The sequence below is a fragment of the Astatotilapia calliptera genome, chromosome 23, assembly GCF_964374335.1.
Source record: "Astatotilapia calliptera chromosome 23, fAstCal68.1, whole genome shotgun sequence".
Classification (NCBI taxonomy): domain Eukaryota; kingdom Metazoa; phylum Chordata; class Actinopteri; order Cichliformes; family Cichlidae; genus Astatotilapia; species Astatotilapia calliptera.
The window spans coordinates 15,279,128-15,302,452 of NC_137443.1; the positions used below are offsets into that span (position 1 = coordinate 15,279,128).

The window sequence follows — 23,325 nt, forward strand, 5'->3', positions numbered from 1 at the left end:
CTCCCCTCAGTGGGACGGATAGGAACCAGCTTGAAAATTTGCATTTACATGATCCGGCTGAGCAGCTTATTAGATCTGGATATTTATTTTCCACTTAAACCGATGTTTGATTACACTTTAATAAAGAACAAGAAAACCACAGAGCTGGCTGGGACTAACTGATCCCGCCCAGTGGTTTCTTTGGGATTTTGTGTAATGAAATGAGAGGGAGAAAAGATAAGCATGCTTAGGTAGTTTATAACAGATGCGCAGATGAAGATGATTTGGGGGATAAGAACAAGAGGATGCACCTTGTAAAATCATATAAATTCCCCGAGTGTAGCTAAACTGTTAGACATTCAGAAATAACATTCAGATCACACAAAGACACTTCAGGCAAACTGAGCTGTTAGGAAAAAACACACCAAACATCCACCCTATAAAATATGTCAAGATCTACAACAGTGGCAACAAACAACAGTGTAAAGGTGTCTGCGTAGCACCAAAGTGTAACTACAAAGCACGACTCAACAGAAAGAGTAATTGTAGGCAACCCACAAAAAGAAAGGGTTGTCAGCAGAGTTGTTTAATTGTGTTGAGATTTAAAAAAAAAAAAAAAAAACTGTGATGTGCTAAAATAAACTACACTAGCTAATGGAAACCACTGCAGTGTGTTTAAAGGCAGAAACTAAAGATTCACGTGATTAGCCATTAAAAAAATCCGACAGTTTTTTAACATCTAATGCCGTAAAACTTTGATAAACGATGATTAAATCACTGTCAGAGCAGCAGTGTTTCAAGTGTAATGGAAGATGACTGTTATGATTGTTTCAGAACTGTTTTAGGCCAGTACTGAACTAAGGAATCTATTTATTGTTTTAGGTTTCTTACTCAAAGAATACAAAATAATAACAAATGCTTACCTTTAAATGATACTTTGTGCCCGATATAAATATAAATGTGCATTTGGTTTGCGTTACAAAGGTGTTAATGTTACACACAAAACTTTACTGAAAAGTTTTTTATGTGCTGGAAATTTCAGGATTCCTCTTGAATACTGGCAGTAGTAACTGAGACGTCATAAACCAATATCAGCTAAAAACAGTCTCCTGACATCAAGGTCTGCAATTGATTCTATTAAAAAATAAACACATTTTTTGGGAGGAGGAGTACATCTTTTCTCATTTCGTTATTTTCTCTCATTTTTAAGGTGCACTTAGAGAAAAAAAATATCCTAAACCAAAATCTAAATTCATAGTCAACAGAAAACTTACATAAAATACAGAATAACACAACTAATACTAGATGTTCATGATTATTGCAAGAAAACTCTGTAGAAAGTACGCACTGTTGAAACTTGAGTGACTCTATTACAGGGAATGTGCCTTTGAGGTCTGTGGTAAAACTTCAGGGTTCTGGTTATTGAATAACAATTGACACCGACTGTACAGGAAATGAATCCTGTCCCACCTGACAGGACATATGGGAATATAAAACAGATGAGCATGTCAGCCAAGGCAAAAATGGAAAAGAGACTATCAGCTATAATTGCTTATGGACATTTGCTTTAAGCCAAGTGATGTTACACTTGACTTAATCAATATTTGCCTTAAAAAGCCATTTATAACCAAGTCACAGTTGATGAATAAGTCACAATAGTAGCGTGTATCTCTAGTGTAAAGCAAAAGGTCATGATCTGTGGAGGGGCGGTGCAGGGTTTTTCACAGACAAGCTAGCTCATTGAGGACTTCCAGATGCACGTGACTGAAACAACAGCCTCAATGGCTGATACAACAACATGGAAATTTATGAGGTAACAACAAAAGGTTCACATTGTATACGTGATGCTGGAGCTCTCTCCGTCTCCCTCGTGCACAAAAAGCCTTTCCCCATACATTAACATAAAAACATACATAATTCCCATCTCCCATAACCTCTGCACGTTGTCCACCACACAGCAGGCACACACACAGAAAATGCAGAGGTGAGCCCTTGGCCTGGAGTGCCCCTCATTTAAGACGATCGACAAAATCAATAAAGTGAAGTATGTTTCCTCGCTCTTTTGGCTCTGTTCCCGCTCCTGAAGCATTCCCTCAAGTAACCTACTCCAGCTGAGTTCTATTACTGCAGCTCTTCCCCCACGTGTATACATCCTCAACCGCTCTGTCTCCCCCTCAGCAAAAGAAAACTCCACCAGCACAAACTATACAGTTTTATTCTTGATGGTTAGCGCAGCCGTGAAAAACAAGACGAGCTTTGACACAAGTGCCAGAGAACCATCCTTAAAAGACCAAAATAAAATGTGAAATCGTTGTACTGTATGATATCCTTCAGTGAGTCAGAGAGAAGAGTTTATATGTTTTGACTATTAGCTATTGATTTCATTCTGCGGTATTGCAGCCAATAACCGAAATCAGCATACAGTCATAAAGTAAGTCATGTTAATGAAACAGTTTAATGTTTTAAAAAATAATCTTATCAAGACAGACTGATGCTTCTCTAGCTTAGCATAGAGATTATCCGCAGATCACAAATTCACTAGTGCATGCACCAAATGCTGCATTCAAACAGGGTGGAAGTTCTGATGCATTTTTCCATAATTATCAGTCATGTATGATATTTGTTAGCTTTAAATTCACTGCCTTTTATTGTATTAAGTGTCTAAAATTACATAGGCTTATATAGATTGTTGTTTGAACAGAATAAGTCTTCATCTCATTGAATTTTAATGCCATTATTAGACATTTATTATTTTAGTTATAATGGCCCTAAAGGGAACAAAAATAGGAAAGTAAAGAACAAATCAGAACCAGACTAGCTATTCTCTAGTGTTCAGCTAATGGGTATTACATGGCAAACTTTGAGCATTTTAATGCCGGCACTCCAGAAAGTTTAACTGTCTCCTACTAAATGTTTTCCTGGATGTAATTTTATGCATAACTGGGTTCTTAGAAAGCAGCATTTTTGTCGGTCTAAGTGGGAGCTTAATTTGGAGTCAGGTTTTGTACTAATGATCCCATGAGTTTGGCATAGTGAATCATATCTCCTTGCTCGCTATTTTGTACCTCTATGCTGCAGAACTAAAACGCATTAAACTGAAAAGCAAAAAACAAAACAAAAAAAAGACATAAAAATTATCTCATGAAACAGATGATGCTTCACTACAAAGCTCTTCTCGAACACCCTGAAGAAAGCTTTGTGCTGATCCATCAGCACTTTCAATAAATGTCACATAACAGTAGAAGGTGCTTATTTTCCTCTTTTTTTTCTATTCTCAGTATGCCCAATTAGCTAGCACCTTGCTGGGTGTGTACTCCCTCCATTGGTTACTGTACAAATGGGAGGGGGACTGAATAAATCTTGGGACTTGAAGTCTTTGATTGACACAGAGGCATCTCCAGGCTGTGCACCCATAAACATAAAAGTAAATCAACTGTACAACATATAAACACTAAAACCTGATTTTCAGTTTTGATACATTTTTGAGCGCGAAACATTTGTTTCTAGGTAAAAAGCTCATTACCTATAGCACAGTCATTCATCAGGAGCTGGCTTTGTTCTTCTATAAAAAATACAGTAGTTACCTGCTTAGCAGATGATGGAGTGTACCTCTGTAAGCCTCAGGGGTGCATCTTTCATGAATGGTTTCTGCTGGCACGCACAACCTGCCAAAACAAAAGTGTGAATCAAAGTTGTTATAATTAACTATAAACTAAACTTAAAACTAAAACTACGGTTTACTTTACTGAAATGAATACTGGCCGTAAGACACATGGAAAACTATCCAAAATGAAGACGTATAATCTGTTACTGCAGAAGCATGCAGAGGCATTGGCGCGCATGTTCTGCTGATGATTAAAAGTAAACAAATTAACAAAACCAACAATGCCACTGCTGACTCTTAATCAAATTCTACTGAATTAACTTTTTTATGTAACAGTCATAAATACTTTGACATTTGGAGAATACACGTTTGAATTTTATTGCTGAGGTTTAAGAATTGATATGGTTTCCAATCTTTTCCGTGAGGTATGCAGCTTGGCTTAGCATAGCTTCAGGTCAGCCCTAAAAGTAAAGGTTCCTTTAACGTTGTTTTGGACTCAAATTGGGATCATAATTAACAAAATGCAGATCATTTTGTATTCAGTAAAATGAGAAACTAGTGTTTTAGATTATAAACTGATCAGGAAAGTGTCTGCTGTGGCCACAGATGAAGGGAGCCCATGGACACCTTCCAATAGATTTCTATACAGCTGGACATCGTTGCTATCTGAGGTGTCGCCTCCTGCTGGCCATTAGAGAGAATGTGTGTTTAAGGCGCTTGACCAAAAACTTTTGTCCATCTTTTTCACACAGTCAATGAACACACAGCTATCATCCAGTTAGCTTGGCTTAGCATAAAGACTGGAAACAGAGACAGTGTAAAAGCATCTCAAAGTTCAAGTAATAATGATTTACCCGTTTTTTATTGCAAGTTGTAGATTTATACATTTTAAAAACTAGTTACTTTTAGAGCTGCTACACTACATTAACACCAGATAATTCCACATTAAGAGAGCCACATTATAGGTTTCTACCTGCTTCTAGCTGGAAACATGTAGTGTGGCTCTCCTTTGTAAGCAAACAAGTTAAATATTTATAGAATACAAAAACAGTATTTCCCACCCTACCTGGCTTTCCTTTAAGCACTTAATTTTAATAACTGAAATAAAACAACTCAGAGTTCAATTCTAGGAATAAAGGCTGGCATGAAACTAGAGATCAATTGAAAATTACCTTTATCAAGTTTCCTCCTGTGGTTTTGGCAACAGAAAATTCACCTACTAGCCTACTGAATGAGGCCTAACTTCAAACTACCCTTTCTTTATTTTATAATAAGAACTCTTTGAGGTGTGAGAGATGAGGGAGGAAACAAAGCTTGAGTCTGCAAGGTCAAATCTTTGGGTTCATAGACCCCGAGGAGGTAAATTGATTGTTGAGTGTTAGGGGAGGGGTAGGAGGTAAGCATTTAACTGCTGACAGACAAACTCTGGCCCTTCAGGGCAAAGCAGGCAACACATTGCTTGACATCATTTCCACAGGTCTGTGCTCCACAATCCTCTTCTGTTCAATGGGGCAAGACCCCGAGCTTTTGTTACAATTAACCCATTAGGAGAAGCCTTTCATTCGCAGGTGATTCCATATTCCCTTGCGCACCTCAATAACACTATTTTGATCTGAAGCACTGTGGCCTACAGACATGTGCCAGATAAACTCTTGAATAGTGGATGATGTTTTGTCAATAAAGCTAGCTCACAACTATGTCGTTCTATCAAAACTTAACTACATTTTGTTGAAATGAACAACATTAAACACACTGTGCTTCCCTTGGTTGGAATAAATGTGTTGTTTCTGCTGTGTACATATTGTATATAGCCTGCAATAAAAATAGATGACTCTTATCCTCGATGAAAAACATAAAAGTATTTAAAAATTGACCCCCGGGGTCTGCTTTGTCCGTAGCTGCAGGCATTATTATACCCTGGTTGTCACAAAGTACCCCCTCAGGTCATTACTCCCGGGCAGCTACGGACCCTTTGGCAGACAGAAGCTGAGCTCCATTATCTGGGACGCAGAGAGGGGCTGAGCGTAGCAAAGAGGAGAGAGGAATGGGGAGACACACTGGCCATGGATCAGAGGAAACAGCGAGATGGCACCATTCTGATGTGATGTTTTCTGGGGCTTCGCCCAAGCCTGGAAGCAGACCATTTGGGAAAGGTTCTAGTGGTAGCTGGCATGTGCTGGCAGAGAAATACTTAACCCAATCAGGAACATAATTGCATATTTTTTCATCTGCTTTTCATTTGATGCATATATTCTCTTTAGTTAAATAGCTTTTTTCTTGCCAATTCCAGGCCATTGGAGTGCAGATGAGAGTGGTATGCTTTTTTGGTGTTTTAAATCAAAGCAAAAGTCCATTGTAAAATACATCAGCGTTATCATTCTGAGGCCAAACAATGAAATATATGTCAAACCACAGAGCCATCATGCTTCTCGGTGGGCAGTGTATGCTAAAGTGATACATTAACTCTTTTTGATCAAAACTAGGGTAACTGCAATATACAGAGGACTGTTCACACAGCACAGTCATGGAATTTAATGCATTGCTTTTTATTCCTGGAATTGAATTTTCTATTTTTTTTTCATGTACATCGACATAAAAACACCAACAGCAAGAGATTTTAAAGGCAGTTCATGGAATAGTTTATGGAGATAAAATATATGTATTCTAGTTTAAAAGATATGGACCATAAATATACCAAATGCACAAATATTAAGATTAAACACATCCCCTTTCATAACTTTTTATCCAGCCATAGTTATGGGTGGGCTAGAGCCTATCCCACCCTCAGTGGGTGAAAGAGTACCGCCTGCATAGGCTGCCAGTCTGTCAAGGGTCAACACATGCAGACAAACAACCATTCCCACTCCACAACAAAAAGCTTGTTATTGTGACGTGACAGTGCTGCCACCTGCACCACTGTGCTGGTGTTGCTATGATATTTGTCTCCTAAAGTCGGGTGACGTGCATCCTCTGAGGACCATGAACGTCTGCATTAAAATGTCAGCCAGCGAGAAGATATTTTCTGTGTGAACCAAATGGAAAACCAACTAACCCAAGCCCTTTCAAAATAATCTGTTTGCATACTTAAACACATTTGAATTAACACTAAGGATTCACTTTAACATAACTTGCATTTTAAAAAAAATTTATTCCCATTGAACATAATAACAAAACATTTAAAACAAAAGGCACTGGCAGATTACTTTGGATCCAGTTCTACGTCAGATCTACTCAGCTAAACCCCCCCACCGCTCATACCTCCCCAATGTGAAGCAGTCAATCAGTAACATCACTGATTGTAGCATGAAACACAGCACATAATTCAGCATTATTGTAAACCTTTCCTCTCTATTGCTAGAACCAGTAGATTGAATTATATACTGAAAGATCACCGCTTTCACTTTAAACAAGTAAAACACAATTTAGCGATGTAAACATGCTTAATATTCCTGGGTACATAACAAAGTTGGCAATTATGATAAGTAACTTTAAGTATAATTGTGCTCCAGGGGCTCTACAGGCTGTAATATGCTGAGCAGATTCAAATAAAAGTATTTCACTTTTTAAAATTCTGTTTAGTAACTCTGAAATATGACGAGATTAAAAGCCATTGTGAGTCAGCCCAGACTCAATCTTGTACAGTACAAGCTGCAGATTCTTCCACATGAACTCTGAGAAATCACATTTGACAAAATGTAGAACACAGATTTTTGTGCAATTACTCATTCATTACCTCTTTAGTTTGCAGACAGAGAAACCGTCATGCACCGCGTCCTCACTGAATTTCTTCCCCTCTTCCAGGGCATCACGTGCACGTCAAACCGCCAATCAAACATGACAGCTATTTACACTCACTGGGTGAGATGAAAGGTTCTCGGTCTATCACTCAGGCCCCCATTCACCTAAGAGAATGGGAAAGGAGACAGACAAAGCAGGAAAGAGGCCTGTAAATTTTTATATTCTGGGCTGTCTCGGATGCTTTCCTTTGGAAGGCAAGCAGACGTGCATGCAGACTCACACAAGCCTTTATCCGTGTGTGTGTGTGTGTGTGTGTGTGTGTATGTGAGCGCGTGCAGAGTTACAGCAGAAACACAGACACACCGTTACTAATACTGCAGCGCCGGTCTTTGATGTTCAAGGTGCTGTATCTGTTGTGCATGTCTGTCCTCTCAAATCATTTTCAGCACCGGGAGTAAAACACGGAAACAAAGGCAAACAACATATTCAAAAGTGTCAAACGACACATCTGGTGTTTCATGTTTGCTGGATGATGGTGACATGGCAGCAACTTCACACGGTTAAGATACAGGACAGGCTAATTGACACTGGCTGCTGAAGAAGGCAGAAGGTTAGCGAGGCAGGGGAATGGCCAACTCTTTCACGAACCGTGCTTCAACTTGATCCATGTTTATCCATTACAATGCAATCAATTTTAACACTGATAACCAGCCTTACGCAGCCTGACTACAACCTCTCTGACCGGCAGTTTGTTTTCAGCCAATCAGTACTCTTCCATCAAGATTAGAAATCAGATTAAAATATTGTTACACCTGCATTATTTTTTGGACGTTATTAATTTATCTGTTGATCAGTAGGAGCTACAGAGTTCTCCTGTTTTCTCTGTTACGGACATTTTTATGATGCTCAGCAGTGAGCGCGTGGTATACTGTATTTTTATTTGTCTTGTCAGCTGCACTGGATACATGTAAGTAAGGTTATGAGAGCAGAGAGACAAAGATTTGCAGACCGTATAAGACAAAACAATACGATGAAAGGTGCATAAACACCCCTTAACGAGGAGAATTGCACAGGTAGACGACTGCGACTGTGAGCAACAATCGTAGTGTTGTGGTTGTTGCGTTTTCTATCAGAAAACAAGCGTGAGACTAACTGCACTCTTGTGTAGAACTTTCTTTTATGACCTTCCAGTGAAAATCTAAACACAGCACAACTCACGTATCCCAAGATGCCCCTCACTCCCGCACCTTGCCTCCTATTGGATAATACTGTTACAATAACACCACAGTGGTTATGTGCAACTCCTTGCATATTACAACGAGTAAATCTCGTTAAAATTATAAATAAAAAGGAGTTTGTTTGTTTTTTGAAAGAATATATTTTGCACAGACATCAAGACTCACAATACTGATGAATATCAATACGGACAATATCATTGGTCTGTCTTAGTTCGCTGTGTTTTCTGTGGGTCAAACTGATGCGTTTAGCTTATTTGCAATACTATTAACATTAACTGAGGTTAATAGGGAGGTTTATACTGGTATGAGTAAACAGAGGGAGATTCGCTTCTGGAGCGCTGTCATGCTGTCTATCTACAAACAGTTATGTAGGTAAAGTAAGTGTTTATTAAAGTGTTGATCCGTCACATGCCACCATAACAGATTCACCTTCTACGAGTCTATGGATGGATGGGAAAACCATTTTTCTCAAAAAATATCCCTATATATACTGTTTGTTGTTTTGATGATGGTGGTCAAGAGTGTTATCTGACACGTCAGTCCATCACCTACTATAGGTCTTCAGTTTGGTTGATATTTGGATTAATAAGAGACAGTTTTTCAGGGAATAAATTTTCCCAAATAATGGGAGCAAAAAGCTTGTGCAGCACAACAGAGACTCCAAACCCACCACTTTTGATTTGTCACCTGTCTGTATAAATATGGTGTTTGGCTCTGCGGCAGAACTATATAACTTCTCTCAAATTCCAAATTAAATGACAAATACATGCCTCTAATTCAAAACCCGAACCATAACTTAATCAGTACATGTAATTAATGGGAGATGGAGCAGATCAGTGACTCCCTGCAAAAGGACAGCTGTGACTTTAAGCTCCAGTAATAACTGCGCTCTTCTAGCAAAACAACAAAGGCATCCATCTCTTTCCATGTGCCAACGCTGGTATCTGAAACGATGAGAGGAAAAACAGCTGTGCACATTGGGTAAATCATTTTTTTCAAAAATAATAATAGATGCCAAAATAAATTTGACTATTATTGGCTTAGAGGAAACTTTTCAAATAAACAGGTTTATGGTAAGTCATATCACTTGGCAGTCGATCATTATGATCACTCCTGGATTGTCCCAGAAGGTGGCATATTTATTAGTATGCAACAGATGTGGGGCATGCGTTTTCCTTGCTTAGGCTCGTGAAATTGGTCTTTTGGTGGCAGTATAAATATGATGAACTGTAGCCTATAACAGGCACTGGATGCCGCACAAGGACAAAACGTCCAAATGAGCAGCAAAAGTCACGTTGTAGCTGCTTTACAACGGTGCCATCAATGATTGATCTACACCCCGCTGAGCCACTACAGGAAACAAAGTATAGAGCCTATAATTTAGTTGGAAAACAATGCGTGAGACCGTCGGCTTGCGCATCCATTTCAGCACAAGCATTCCCTTGTGCAGATAGATCATTAAACAACCAGGCGCTTTGCAATATGGTGTAGTCAATGTCACTGAAAAGATGGGACAATAAAGTGAGATAGGGGGGTTGCAACAGCAGGGAGAGAGCATGGAGATGTATTAATGTCACATAGGCTTTAGCTTGCCTCCTTAAGCCCTGCAAAGAGTCACCCAAGCCAATTTCCATTATCATATTGATTGAAATAGTTCATCATAGTGTAATTTTAGGTTTATCGCCACCCGGTTGGGAATAAGACCAAAGCATTATCCAACAAAAGCTATTGTTCCAGGGGACATTTCGCTGTTCCAGTTCATTGATGGAGTTGATTAAGTTTAAATGAAGCAGACACTGGATAAAAGTGAGGGTATTGACCAGCGAGCGGTGCGCCGCGCTTGAAAAAGCCTGATACATGCGGAAAAGCAAGATTTGCTAAATGCTCTAATCTTCAATCAAATCTAACATCAATACAGACAAAGTTTGGTAATGAGAGATTCAATGAAGCATGCAGCAGAGAGAATTAATCCCCCTCGCCTAAACTGAGTTCAACTTTGAAGCTTGCTCCTCAGGATAGATAGTTATCTAAATGCTAAATAAGTAATGTATAGTACTTTTCACAGCATACTAATCATTTGTTCATTTTGTCTCCATTATTTGTTCTCTTGCACTTCCCGTTGTTGATCTGGTGATTAGATCAACCTTGGATATTGGAGGAGAATAGAATAATGAGGCTGCTGGGGAGATTCGATGCACAGCTGCCTGTAATGTTCAGACCTGTGGGGCTGCTGTCACTACATACTGTTACACTTCACAGAGCGGGAAATTGGCCAAGAAAAATGAAAGACATTTAAATAGCAGAATAATGATTTGTTCACACTAGCCTACGAGTTATGAGGAAATAATGAATACTCAAATTAGCGGGGTGCAGAAAAATTCTAAATTTAGAGAAGGTCACGTGTGTTTTTAATTCAGTGTCACACAGTAAAAATCAGGGGTTCATTACCTTGTTTTGTTTTTTTGGCTTGGGACCTTACATACACCCACATGAACTGAGGAATTAGGATTATTTTGTCTGCTATGTTTAGTCCACAAAAATGAGTTAAGTAATTAATTACAACAATTACTGTATATTAAACTGGACAAAACCCTGCATGTATAAAGTGTTCAAATGAGATTAAAAGGTAAGCTCACAGAAACCATTCCCTTTTCAGCAGATCCTGCAGAAAACACCCTTCTTGGATAAGCATGTCCAGTCACACCTATGGACATTATAAAATCATCAGATTGCCTTTGAAATAAAGTCTAGTTTTCTTTGGATACTCTGCAAGCTTGGGCTTTAAAGAGCACTCTTGAAGGCAACATCCCAAACTCCTTATAGAGAACATCAGTGTAGCCTTCAGTGATTTTACTGTATACTTTTTTATTGAGTTATGCCAGTGATCTTTGTCCTGTCCCACTAAAATATTTGAATCTGTGGTATTGTGGATCTTTTTTAGGCCATTCTTAGTGCTTGATTGGCATGGCTAGAGTCCACTTTTGGTCCATTCATGGTAAACAAGGTCCCCATGGGTGAGGATCATTGAATAGAGTGTGAAAATGATGCACTACGGCCTTTGCAGTCAACAGCTCTCAACCAAGCCGATCATCTTTTTCAGTTTGTGGACTGACATGATGATCAAAACACCAACTGAGAGATCTTTTGGTGTTCATTCGTCCAGTAAAATTCCAGACACTTGAAGATTTATCACTAAGATGCACTGAAACCTTTCCAGCAGGTTGTGAGCCGGTTTATCTTAGTTTTTATTTTAATCTGACACCACTCTGTATTTATCAGTCATGCTTTCATGTCCATACAGCTGCAAATGCACTTTCTAAATATTTGTAGGTTTTCACAATCCCCAGAAATAATTGCTATATGTCTAAAACAAACAAACAAACAAAAACGCATTATTATTGTAGTGACTATCATTTTCTTGTCCTTGCTACATTAAAGTTCAGAAATCACTCTTCGCACCAATAAGCTAATTTATGGACATTCAAATGGAAATTCAAGTTAAGAAGCAGATCTTGTTCATTTCTTTCTTTCCTGTTTGTGACGCATCTGACTTTGTTAGAGACCATGTTGGTGACGTCCACCTGCAGGTTGAAAACCCCTCGACTTGGCCAGAGGGCTATGCAATGTCAGGTACAGCCCACTGCTGAGTTACTGTGATACTTCTACCAAACCTTGGAATGAGCTAATGGCATTCAGAAAACAGCTTGTATCTGGCACCAACAGCATAAACTTTCTGTACCTCGCGATGATCTGATGGCATCCTTCAGACTGAAGCTCGTATACTGCATGCAGGAATAAATCCGCAAAAAAAAAAAAAAAAAAAAAAAAAAATCTATATTTCTCTATTTTAAATATTCATTTAAAACAGAGCTTTCATGGTGAAGAATTAGAGTAAAATTAGAACACCGCGTAATTAACCCAAATTTCCGGAATGACCTCGTGACCAAATAGTGTGTCACGTGACCGTTATTCAAACCTGCCTGGCGGTTGAGGAAGGATGTTGAGGAAAAATGAATAACAATAATTTTATTTTTGCTTATGTGTTTATTTAATGAACCATTTATATTTTACGTTTTTTGACTCTCATTTCTCACAATAAAATAAACTTTGCGGTGAGATTTACTGCAAATTTGAAATTTGAATCTCAAGATCACATATCCACGCAGAAATTGTCTGCATATAAAAAATTGATGTACGTTAGATTTTAGTTGAATGAATGCAAGTTGATAGTGCCACATTAAATAACCTGTTGTGTGTCAGCTGAAAACTAAATACATTAAACAAGATAACAGAAACATCACTCAGATTTTAAAACGGCACTAGGCTGTATTTATCGCTTTTTGAAAGGGAAAAAAAATTAAAATTAGCAAATAACCCATCGCGAAGTCAAAAGTATGAAAGTGAAGTTTGTTTAATTCTTATTATTGATTAGTATTATTTCATAGATTGCTGTTTGGTGGTTTAAAACACCATAAACCATAACCATAAACAACATTTAAAACAGCAATACAAAATCCAAAAATATAAAAAGTAAACCACAAAAACAACAAAGTATACATAATTTATTTATTTAGAAATGTAAACGCATCTTCAGCCAGCATTGGGGATTGTTAGTGGTGCACTTAAGTGTATTTTGCTTGTTTTTTTTTCGCTTCTGTAAGTTATTCAAACTGAAGCAGCCGAAGCGCAACTTTTCTCTCTGAAATACACAAGAGCAGAAACACAGCCTATAGCACGCAAACGAAGTGCTCAAGTAAATATTCTTGGAACTTCCTTCATTGCTGCTGAGACACCGCTTACTTCTAGGAGATGTTCGTGGTCACGTGTGAGTCACACCCGTCCAGCTGGAATAAGAAGGTGTGCAGAAGGTGCGTGCGCGTTTGTGTAGCTGTGTTCAGTCAGTGGTGCAGCTGTTGGTCGTGGCAGTCCACAGTGGAGCATCCCTGAAGGTGAGTGAGTGCTGCTTCTGCTGACATGTAGCCTGGTACCACATCACAGGTGACAACTCCCCGCACTTGAAGTAAATGTTACACACGCCTTGTGAGGTCTTTCTTTTTCTCCCTCTCTCTCTCTTTCTTTGTAAGAAAGGCTTCCTGCTGGCTACGCCCTGATCCACTTATACTGAATGTGATTTAAATTTAGATTTTTTTTAGAAATAATATATATATATATATTTGGTTGCCAAATCCATCAAATTCACGTTTATCATATTATTGTTTTTTTTTTTTATTAATATTATTATTCAGAGGCATCTATATAAAGCTTTTCAGTGACACCCATTGGGTCTTAAGCGGACGAGACTTGTTATCAGTCTGTCTTGACTTCCCCTATTTATTTCCAGATGCCACCTCATTATTTACATTTACTGTTTGCAGAATGACGGTAAGTGTTGTCAAGCGCGCGCTGAGTGGATTTTTCAAACCTCTCTCTCTTTTTTTCTCATTGTTGAGAGATGAGCTGTGGGACACGAAGTCTGAGCTGTGTGTTGTCAGAATCCCATCTAATCTGCATGTTTGTTTCTTAAACAGGGCATGTTCGCTTATCCCCCCTTCTTTTTCTGCAAATCGACAGGAGATGCAACCCGGGAGAAGTGCAATAAAACAAACTCTTGCTCTCAAAGGTGTGCGCGGCTTTGTACCGGCGCGTTTTGCCTGTTAGCTGCACATCCTCTGTCTTTTCATCTGTCAGTTATTCCCCCTCATGTTTTGTCATTTGCTCTGTATATTCATTTGTCGCCTGGATTTTTTTTCTCCTCAATGCCAGCATACACCCGAGGTTGTAATTAAATTTCTCCCTCAGTGCGACAAAAGAAAAAAAGAAGGATTTTTTTCTTTTTCTTCTTTTCTTTTTTTGTTCTGAGATACGTTTGATTACTGGCGTGATGATGAGACAGTCTGTGTAGCTTTTGGAGACGTGTGCGTCCTGAGAGCACGGTGGGGATGTGATCTTTCAGTAGCCACAATAGATTCATAAATAACACATAAAATAGTATCGAAAAATAATTAAATGAATCAACCAAAAAAGAAGGCCTTATAAGGGGGTCTGGAAGTCAAGTTGGCTTTTGCTACTGTTCTTTATCTTTCAGAGGAAAGAAAAAAAGAGTCCGTCAAACTGTAAAAGGCCCGTGTACCTAGACCTGACAGATAATCCTGCGATATGTATATCTAAAGATATCACAATACATTGAACAGTAGCGCTTCTGACAGCTTGAATTGATGCAGAAATTTTAAAAAAGGAGACTATACCGAGTTTGTGATTTTTCTCAATTCCCTACTATTATTTTATTTTTATCTGGCTGCTTATTATTGTTGATTATCGGTTTCAGTGGAGCCACTTTGTGCAAAACGGCTGATGTGTTTCTCCTCCTGGCTTTCAGGACGAAACGAACAGCGCCCCCTACTGTTCAATGGTGAAGGTACACATTGGAGTCAACACATAAAAGCTCATAGGCCCAGTGGTTAGTAAACAGTTTTTAATCCCATAGAGCCGTTTCACACCCCTCTACGTGATTACAAGGATACAGTCACACCCGTAAATAGATTTACTTCCTGTGTTAATGGTTGCCAAACGTTTATTAGCTGCTATTATTTTATTATTATTACTATTTTTGTGGTAAAAGTCTCAGAAATAAAATATAATTTAAAAATAAATAATGAAATAAAAAAGATTGAATCAGCGTGGGTGAAAGTGCATGTTTAAGAGGAAAGCGGTTCCAGCAGCCCGGGTGTAATATGATGGATCACTACAGACACTTCCGCCCCAAAACAGACACGCTAAAGATCAGATTTTTTTTTTTCGACAATTGATTCTTTGGCTTCACCCGAACTGCTGTCTGAATCGTCATTTCTGGCTCATATTCTACATTTCTCCCCTCATCCAAATCAAAATCTCTGCGCTCCTATAGGGCTTGTCAAGCCTCCAGTTTAGTGATGTAAAAGGAGAAGAAGAAGAGGGGGAGAAAAAAAGGAGGTCAGGCTGAGCCCGGCGGGATACAGGGCAGCTGCTCCCAGACCAGTTTCCCCCCATCACACCTACTGCAGCTCCAGTTCTAAAGGCATTTGGTTGGCGGAGTAATTAATAGGAAATAATGATGTTGCCTTAGGTGCCGCATCACCTCCGAGGACGACGTGTTGACTGCATTATTAATCTCCTTACTGTAAATGACACATTGATGCTGATACTTATTTAAATTCATGTGAGAGAGGTGCTCAACTGAACTAATAGGTGAAGCGATAGAAGAAAAATTACACAACTTAATTAATTAAAATACCACAAAAGGGGTGAGCTCTTGCTTGTAAGCTTTTTATTTTAATTGTGAGTTTTTTCCTCTGTTTTAAAATGTTAAATTATAAAGTATAAATCGTAACCTATTATTGACATGTTTCATATCAGAAACCAAGGTTATGCCTCATTTCTCCATAATAATATTTAACAAAAATATTTAAACAAATATTTAAACAAAACAAAAAAACTCAAACCCTGGGAACTACTGCAGATATTGTAATCGCGCCATAATGCACTTGTCTGCCCAATTAGCTGAAACAATTACTGCAACTTTGACTTTAATTACGTCTCAATTTGAAGCCTCGCTGCTGGTCTATAATTCAGTGATTAAAACCCTCTTTTGCTTCAGTGCCTTTAGGGCAGCGCATGATTAGGACCTGTCAGCTGCTGGAGTGAACGGAGCCAGCCATGCGTGTTGTGCAACATGACCCGCTGTTGTTAAACCTTGTCAACATATTAACCTGAATTCCCCAGTCATTATGAACAGAATTGGCTACATATGAAGAAAAAAATGTACACATATGTATGTGTAATTGAAAAAGAAAACAAAAGAAGGGCGGTATTTTTCTCTAACCAGGGACGTGACGTCACGAGTGTCCCAAGGCCTGTTTTATGAAAATAAAAAGAATGAAAAGTAGCGCACGCTGGCTACGACTTGGGCACACAGAATCAAAGTATATCGTATAGTATTTTGTTAGCTATATGTCGACTTTAGACCGCAGATGATTATCCGGTGAATTGCATTCAGTTTCATTATGCTGGTAAAAGTAGTCGCTAAAATCAAGAGTCATTGGAAATGTGATCATTATATGTAGACAAACAAAAATAAAGAGGTTTGACAAGAGGAGAAAGACTGCTTTGGGAGGGCAAAAAGGTTCATCTGAAGCACATTTGATCCTTGTCAAAATATATTGATTCATGTTCTTTCAAGAGACAGTTGATGTCTTCCTTAATTTCTGACTGGCCATCTGGACTGACTGATGAAAGCTGACTCTTGTTTTCTTTGTAGGTGAAGAGCTAATGTGTCAGAAAGTCAATAACTATGGAAAATGATTAATACCTGTAAATACAAAGATTTGGCAAATTTCCTTTTGAAGCCATTCACAAAGCCCAAAAAACATGGGTATTCCAATGCTCATGCTTAACATAACCCATATTTATATTGCATAGAGTAGGTGAGATTTGGAGAAGTTTGCAGGAGTGTCCAGGCAGCTGCAGTGGATGCAGACTGGGGCATAGGTTTGATGAATCTCCCCTCAGCCACAATCAGTGCAAGCGAGTTTCCTTTGGTGTATCCAGGGGTGAATAATTTATAGGAGGATAAAAGCATTTGTGGTTGAGAGCTAGACAGTCAGACAGTAGAAGGAGGCTGGCTGGGAATCACCCGCCTTCCTCCCCAGCACCCCCACCCCCACATATCAACCCCTACACATCCACCCAAACCCAGCTCACCCCCTCTGCCACGTGGTGGCCTTGCACGATACCTCCTCGGACGGCTGCTTGAAGTGCAAATCTGTGTTCCAACTTGTTCCCGGTGCCTGTCAGCATGTTTTCCTCTTGTCAGCAGCGATTGAGTGTGGGCCCGTGTCACCCTTGTACCGCCGCTGTAACAGGATCATTGACAGGCCAGTGACACTGCCCAACCAGATAATGGAAACCTATTGATTTTTCTTCTCCTTTTTTTCCTTTTTTCTTTTTTTTACACAGACAATATGTGGCACTTCTAAATAACTGGCCAAAGGAACAGGTCACGATCAATGCTCCTGACCTTTGATTCACTGCTGCCACAGACACTGAAAAAATATATATATTTATTTATAAAAGCATAGCTAATAAAAAAGTCCTTCTGGTTGATGCATACTCTTTTGGGATACTGCCGTACGCATCATAAAAATTGAAGTAATTGAAGGTTTTTTTATGCTGCCCCTGATTTTGATTTGCTAAATTGACAGAAACTGTTACCTCTGAATTAAATGCGTGTTTCGCTCTTTGTACGGGGTTAGCGCTTGCGGTTTTAATGGTGAAATCTCCAGAGAGGAGGCCCCTTTGATACCCATGGAAATGATAAGCATGCATTGGCTGCCTACCATTGGACCCAGTTGGCAGATGGCGAGCAGGTCCTGCAACAACACATTTCTTTTTGTCAGCCTTGTCCCCCTCTCTTGCTCTCTCTCTCTTTCTCTCTCCAGCCAGTGGGATAATGAAAAGCCCAATTCTGGTCATGGCTAACTCAATCTCATTATAATCTCTCCTTTTTTTTATTCATTCAGCCCCTTGGGATGCTGTCTGCCAGCGATGTGGCTTTCAACCTCCAGAGAGAACATCTTTTGAAACAGCCAGGAGACCTAATGAAGTCACAGAGTGGCACAATTATTTCCCAAAGAAGGAGTATTAATGTACTTCAAAATTCCCTCCAGAGAAGCATGATGACAATTGGTTTGTACAGCTTTGATCGCTGCTTTAAATACTGCCCAAGATAAACTGCAGGGTTAGCCCCCTTTGCCACTGGTAAGTAGAAAACCCAGAAGTGGCTCTCAAGCATTAGAAACATCAAATACCCAGCCAGTTCTGCTGCAAAACACTGGAGTTTAAAATAGCACATAGCCCTAATATTACTTTCTGTTGGGAATAATGGTGCAAAATGACACTGAAATGTGCATCTTTCACCCAACTGAATTGCAACAAATTTTGTTAAACATAACAAATAAAATCAGGTTGTGTGTTGTGGGGAAGGGGCTGATTCATTATCACATAAGACACCTTTAGACAGCTGAAAGCGGCAACTCCAGCTGCTGCTGCTAAAAGTTGCATCTGTGCTCTGTAATCAAAGAGACGTTTCTTTGAAATTAGAATGATGACGTTTTTGTCAAAAAAAAATTGCTGTGGTGTTTGAGGTTGTTTACGCCACCACTTTCAGGGCAGATTAAACAGATTAATACATGATAAACACCAATCAACCTTAAACTCTACTCCATTAAATCCACTACAAATTCATATTTTGCCTTTATTTAGATCATATCTTTATTATTTTTCCTCCACATCTTCCAAACAAAGTGACACCAGCACTCAGATTTTCTTTTGTCTGAATGTGAATCTTGTTGCAGCTGAAGATCTGTAAGGCAATGGCCATCCTGCACTAACACAAACAATGAATTTTCTGCTGTCTGAATGTAAAAGACATCACTTACTATATACTGTGAAATATTTCCACTCACAGATTTCAAAGGCACTGCAGGTTTGAAGCAGCAAGAGAAAGTCATTTAAACTCACATCTGGCTTCACTGTTGTTATATTCATGCATGGTTGAAGCTAGCAAAATATTCATTTACTTCCACAAATATATAATTGACTTTAAAATAGATGTAGCAGAACATTAATGGGGAAAATGGGGATAAACAGCAGGACAACTGTGTTTTTTTGAGTTTCTATGAAGAGCTTTAACGTTTACTCACTAACTTTGGATGTTTGTGGCCCATTAAGCAGCACATATTAGTTGTAAAATAAAGTCTAAAAACCAGTTGCAGCTGCGACACAAACCCCAGTGCAGGGGTGCCCAATCCCGGTCCTCGAGAGCTACCGTCCTGCAGCTTTTAGATGCATCCCTACTCCAACACAGCTGAATCAAATGGTTTGATTACCTCTTCAGCATGCCATCGTGTTTGGCAAAGGCCTGATAACAAGCCATTCATTTGATTCAGCTGTGTTGGAGTAGGGATGCATCTAAAAGCTGCAGGACGGTAGCTCTCGAGGACCGGGATTGGGCACCCCTGCCCCAGTGCAACAAATGTCTCATGCCACCACTGACTCCACTACCACTGAATACCAACTTTGTCACTTCTACCTTGCTTTTATTTGTTATCTGTGCCAACATCGTAATTTAACGAGGTTGAAACAGCCTGCTAGTGAGCTAGGAGACACTAGCCAAATCTACTGGAGTGATAATATCTGAAAACTGCCATTTAATAGGCTAATGACACCAATGTTTGGGTCTTACAGGCACTGGTTCTGCTTTTTGGTTACAAACAAACTGGCCAATCAATTTAACCGTTTGTGAATTCTCATTTGTCAAGTTATTTCAACTGGCATTTGCCAAGGTTGTGGCTTGATTTAACATAATACATTTAAATAAAGGCAAATAAAGACGTCTTCAGCCATGTGCAAAAGTCTGTTTAAAATATGAATCTGAACATGTTGGCTTGATCTCACTTTTTTATGCTGCACACGTCTCTTGTGTCTAATCAACTCCGTTTCTGATTTACAATAAGATGGCGATATTCATTTAACATGCATCTTTTACTATTCCCAGTACAGGAGAGAGAGATTTCTAAGGGGTTGGAGGGTGGAGCAGCTGCTGCAAGAGGTGACACATAGGAAGACATTGCTTTTATTGACAATGGCAGAGAGAAGTAAACGTTCAAAGGTGTGTTTGCACTTCACTAGAGCCAATGCTGACAATACTCATTGGCACAAGTACAAAAAAAGACTTCTCCATGTATAGTGAAAAATTGCAGCTGAACAAAGGTGAAAAATATTAAAGGAACAGTGACCAATGACTGAGTGACAGAATGCTGTCACCAAGGCCTGCTATGTTATGAACCTTCTTTCTGGAGTCTGTTTTCAACAACCCAAGTGGTTATCCTTCAAGCTTACAGTTTTACACCAAGAAATTTCCTTTCTCTCTCTCTTTGCCCTGGATTATGTTTCCCTGCTGAGGCACAGCAGAGGAAAAGAAACACAAAACAGACATCGTGTTATTTTCAGAAAAACTTTGGAATATATTTTTACATTGGAAGTCGAGTATGGATTTCAATCACCCACACTCAAATTGCCTTAGGACTTCTTCCAGCCAGCAATGTTTGTTTCAGTGTGCAAATGTGCACCTGCCTGTTGATCTGTGATTCAGCTAAGGTTTAGTAATTAACATGTCTTTTCAACAGCATATTGTGTGATAAACACCATTTTATTGTAAATGAAGTCTCTTGTTTAACCTAATCTCACCTTGCTCAATTATCCGCATGTTCGTTAAACCTTTTGCTCAGTCCCTCATAACTGCTGCTGTAAATAATGCCAGTGCAGCCAAGAGGAGTCAGATGCTCCTCTAAGCATGGTATCACATCATATAAGATCTTTTTATCAGATTAAAAACATCTTGAAAAACGTCACTAATGTAATTTGGCACAGCATCAACAAATAAACACGTGTTTAATTCCTTAAATTTACAACACTTCTTTCATATCACACATGCTGAATATCAATGGAGCTGATTTCTATACAAATATTTGCATGCAAGTTTCATCAGAATTGTATGAATATTTGATTGCAGAAGATATAATCCAAATCAAATTGGAATTCTTAAATTGATTCAACAACATGTATTAATACAAAGCTAAACTGTACAACATGTTAGGAGATGCTATATCTGCAGTTTTCCATATTCAAAATAGGCAAGTAAATGCATAAAATAGTTATCCTTTCATGGCATTTGGTTGTAAAACCAGAGCAAGCATTTGTTTGATTTAGCTAAATCTAAATTTCTGAATTTTAAATATACTATTTGTTGGCTTTTAATATAGTATAAATCAAAAGTGTTACAATTGAGGTAAGTGCTTTGGCAATAGGTTCAGCCAGACTAGATCACACACGTCAAAGCCTTAGCTGTTCTTAAAATATACAATGTAGAGAATACAATTATGAAAATGTACTAAGAAAAAGGTACACTACTACATTTTACTGAAAGGACCTGGCAAAAGTACTTATTCACATGCTGAAATACCTAAATTTATCTTAGCGCATAGCCAGAAGTCCTGTCATGCAAAATTTGTGACAAATTTAAGTGCAAGTGAATTTGGATAATAGGTAATGTTCATAGTATTTCCGTCTTTAAACTGTTAAGTATGAATTTTAAGCGTGATGTCTCTAATTACAACACATTTCCACTGAACCAAAGACAGCACCTTTGGAAACACAGAGCTAATCATAGAAAATAATATAACTTTTGTTACAACTAAAGAGGGTTTTTCATAAAAAGCTATTGTTGTGCCTAACAATGAGAATCAGTTTTCAGAAATTAAGCTGAATGTTGAAGGTTAAAGCAAAGAACAAATGATGACAGAACAAGCTGTCCCAACGTCTTGAATGTCATTTGGATTAAGAAGAATTCTGTCTCTGATGCAGGTACACAGAGGTGAAATTGTACAAAGCATCCACAAACTAATGACACTCTGTACTGTGCGTACAAGTAGAGCAACAGTTTCACTGAATATTATCTCTAAAAGAAAATGAAACATGAAACACATTCAAATTCTTGTCTATTTTTAAAGTGCAGTTCTCCTTCTAACTAATGCTCCTTCTAAGTTTTTGTATTATAATGAAAACCTCCTTACAAAAATCTGATTTTTGAGCAGTTGTTTTGTTGAATTAACAAGGCACTTATATAATGACAAAAACATTTTTTGGATCATACATATTGTTGCGCATAATTTATACTGCAGTCAAAAAACAGGAATCCTATTAGTCGTATTAGCTGAGGCAAAGTGTTGCATTAAAATATGCTATAATTAAGTTTTTGCAAATATACAGAAAATTTATACTATATAGTAGCCTGGATAACTAAAATACTTCTTTCCAGAAACATGCTGGTATAGATATATATAGATATATCTATATATCTAGAGGGAGAATAAGAGCGAGAGAGAGAAATACATAGATCTGGAGGGATCTGGAAGTAAAACTACCCAGTTTCTGGGTCCTCGTGAGACATGCTTAGTTGTATTTTCTGATGAAGGGCTAAAACCTCTACCATCCCTCTCCCTGAGTGGGGTACGCTGGTGTGTAGAAGGTGCCTCTGTAAATGCCTGATCCAGTCCTCCTGAATGGAAAAGGGACCATGAAAAACTAGGTCGCAGAATCTGCAGAGATACACCAAAAGAAACTGTCAGTGTTTCTGGACTTCATGCATTTCTTCTAACGCCTTCTAACTGAGATGTAGTTTTATTCATTCTATACATTGTAATCAAAGATTCTCAAGTTTTCCAGTCTTTTCCATAACTATATAAAATTCATTGAGGCTTCAAAATGGCATTGTTAGAGACATGGGCACTTTAACTAATAGAAGTTACTAAACCATGGCTGTGTTTGTAACTTGACTTTTGGAGCATAAGTTCACTATCACTGTTATGCTGATGACACTCAGTCTTATCTACCTGTTACACTTGATAGTCACTATATTTTAAGAACCTCTTTGACTGGATGATCTCACGTTCCTGGACAGCAATACATTTCCTAAAGCAAAACGGACGTTATTTTATTTGCTTTCCCCCAAGCTCCACAGATATCTTAACTATTACATTCAGTCCTTTCTCCATAGATATTCAAACCGTAATTTAAGTTCCTAGAGTATTCGTTGATAGTTTCTGGACTTTTAACCCTTTGCAGCAGGTGGTAGTTCGGTTCCAAAAAAACTCCTCAGTGATTTGTTTATAG

At 38.6% G+C, this 23,325-nt stretch overlaps 1 protein-coding gene and 1 long non-coding RNA gene across 3 annotated transcripts in view; both read right to left on the reverse strand.

Annotated features, from left to right (window-relative positions):
* Positions 1-2,367: 2,367 nt before the first annotated feature.
* On the reverse strand, positions 2,368-12,930 carry LOC113016676 (uncharacterized). Its single transcript, XR_003271287.2, has 3 exons — positions 12,299-12,930; positions 7,317-7,485; positions 2,368-3,644 (listed from the first exon to the last, which is right to left on the reverse strand). It is a non-coding gene; the product is annotated as an uncharacterized LOC113016676 (long non-coding RNA).
* Positions 12,931-18,837: 5,907 nt separating this feature from the next.
* The window catches only part of znf644b (zinc finger protein 644b), a 34,132-nt gene continuing 29,644 nt past the window's right edge, over positions 18,838-23,325 (reverse strand). For both annotated transcript variants that reach the window (XM_026159901.2, XM_026159899.2), the window contains one exon: positions 18,838-22,751. In XM_026159901.2, the coding sequence (XP_026015686.1) occupies positions 22,574-22,751 (178 nt within the window). In that variant the 3' untranslated portion in view covers positions 18,838-22,573. The remainder of the gene's footprint in view (positions 22,752-23,325) is intronic.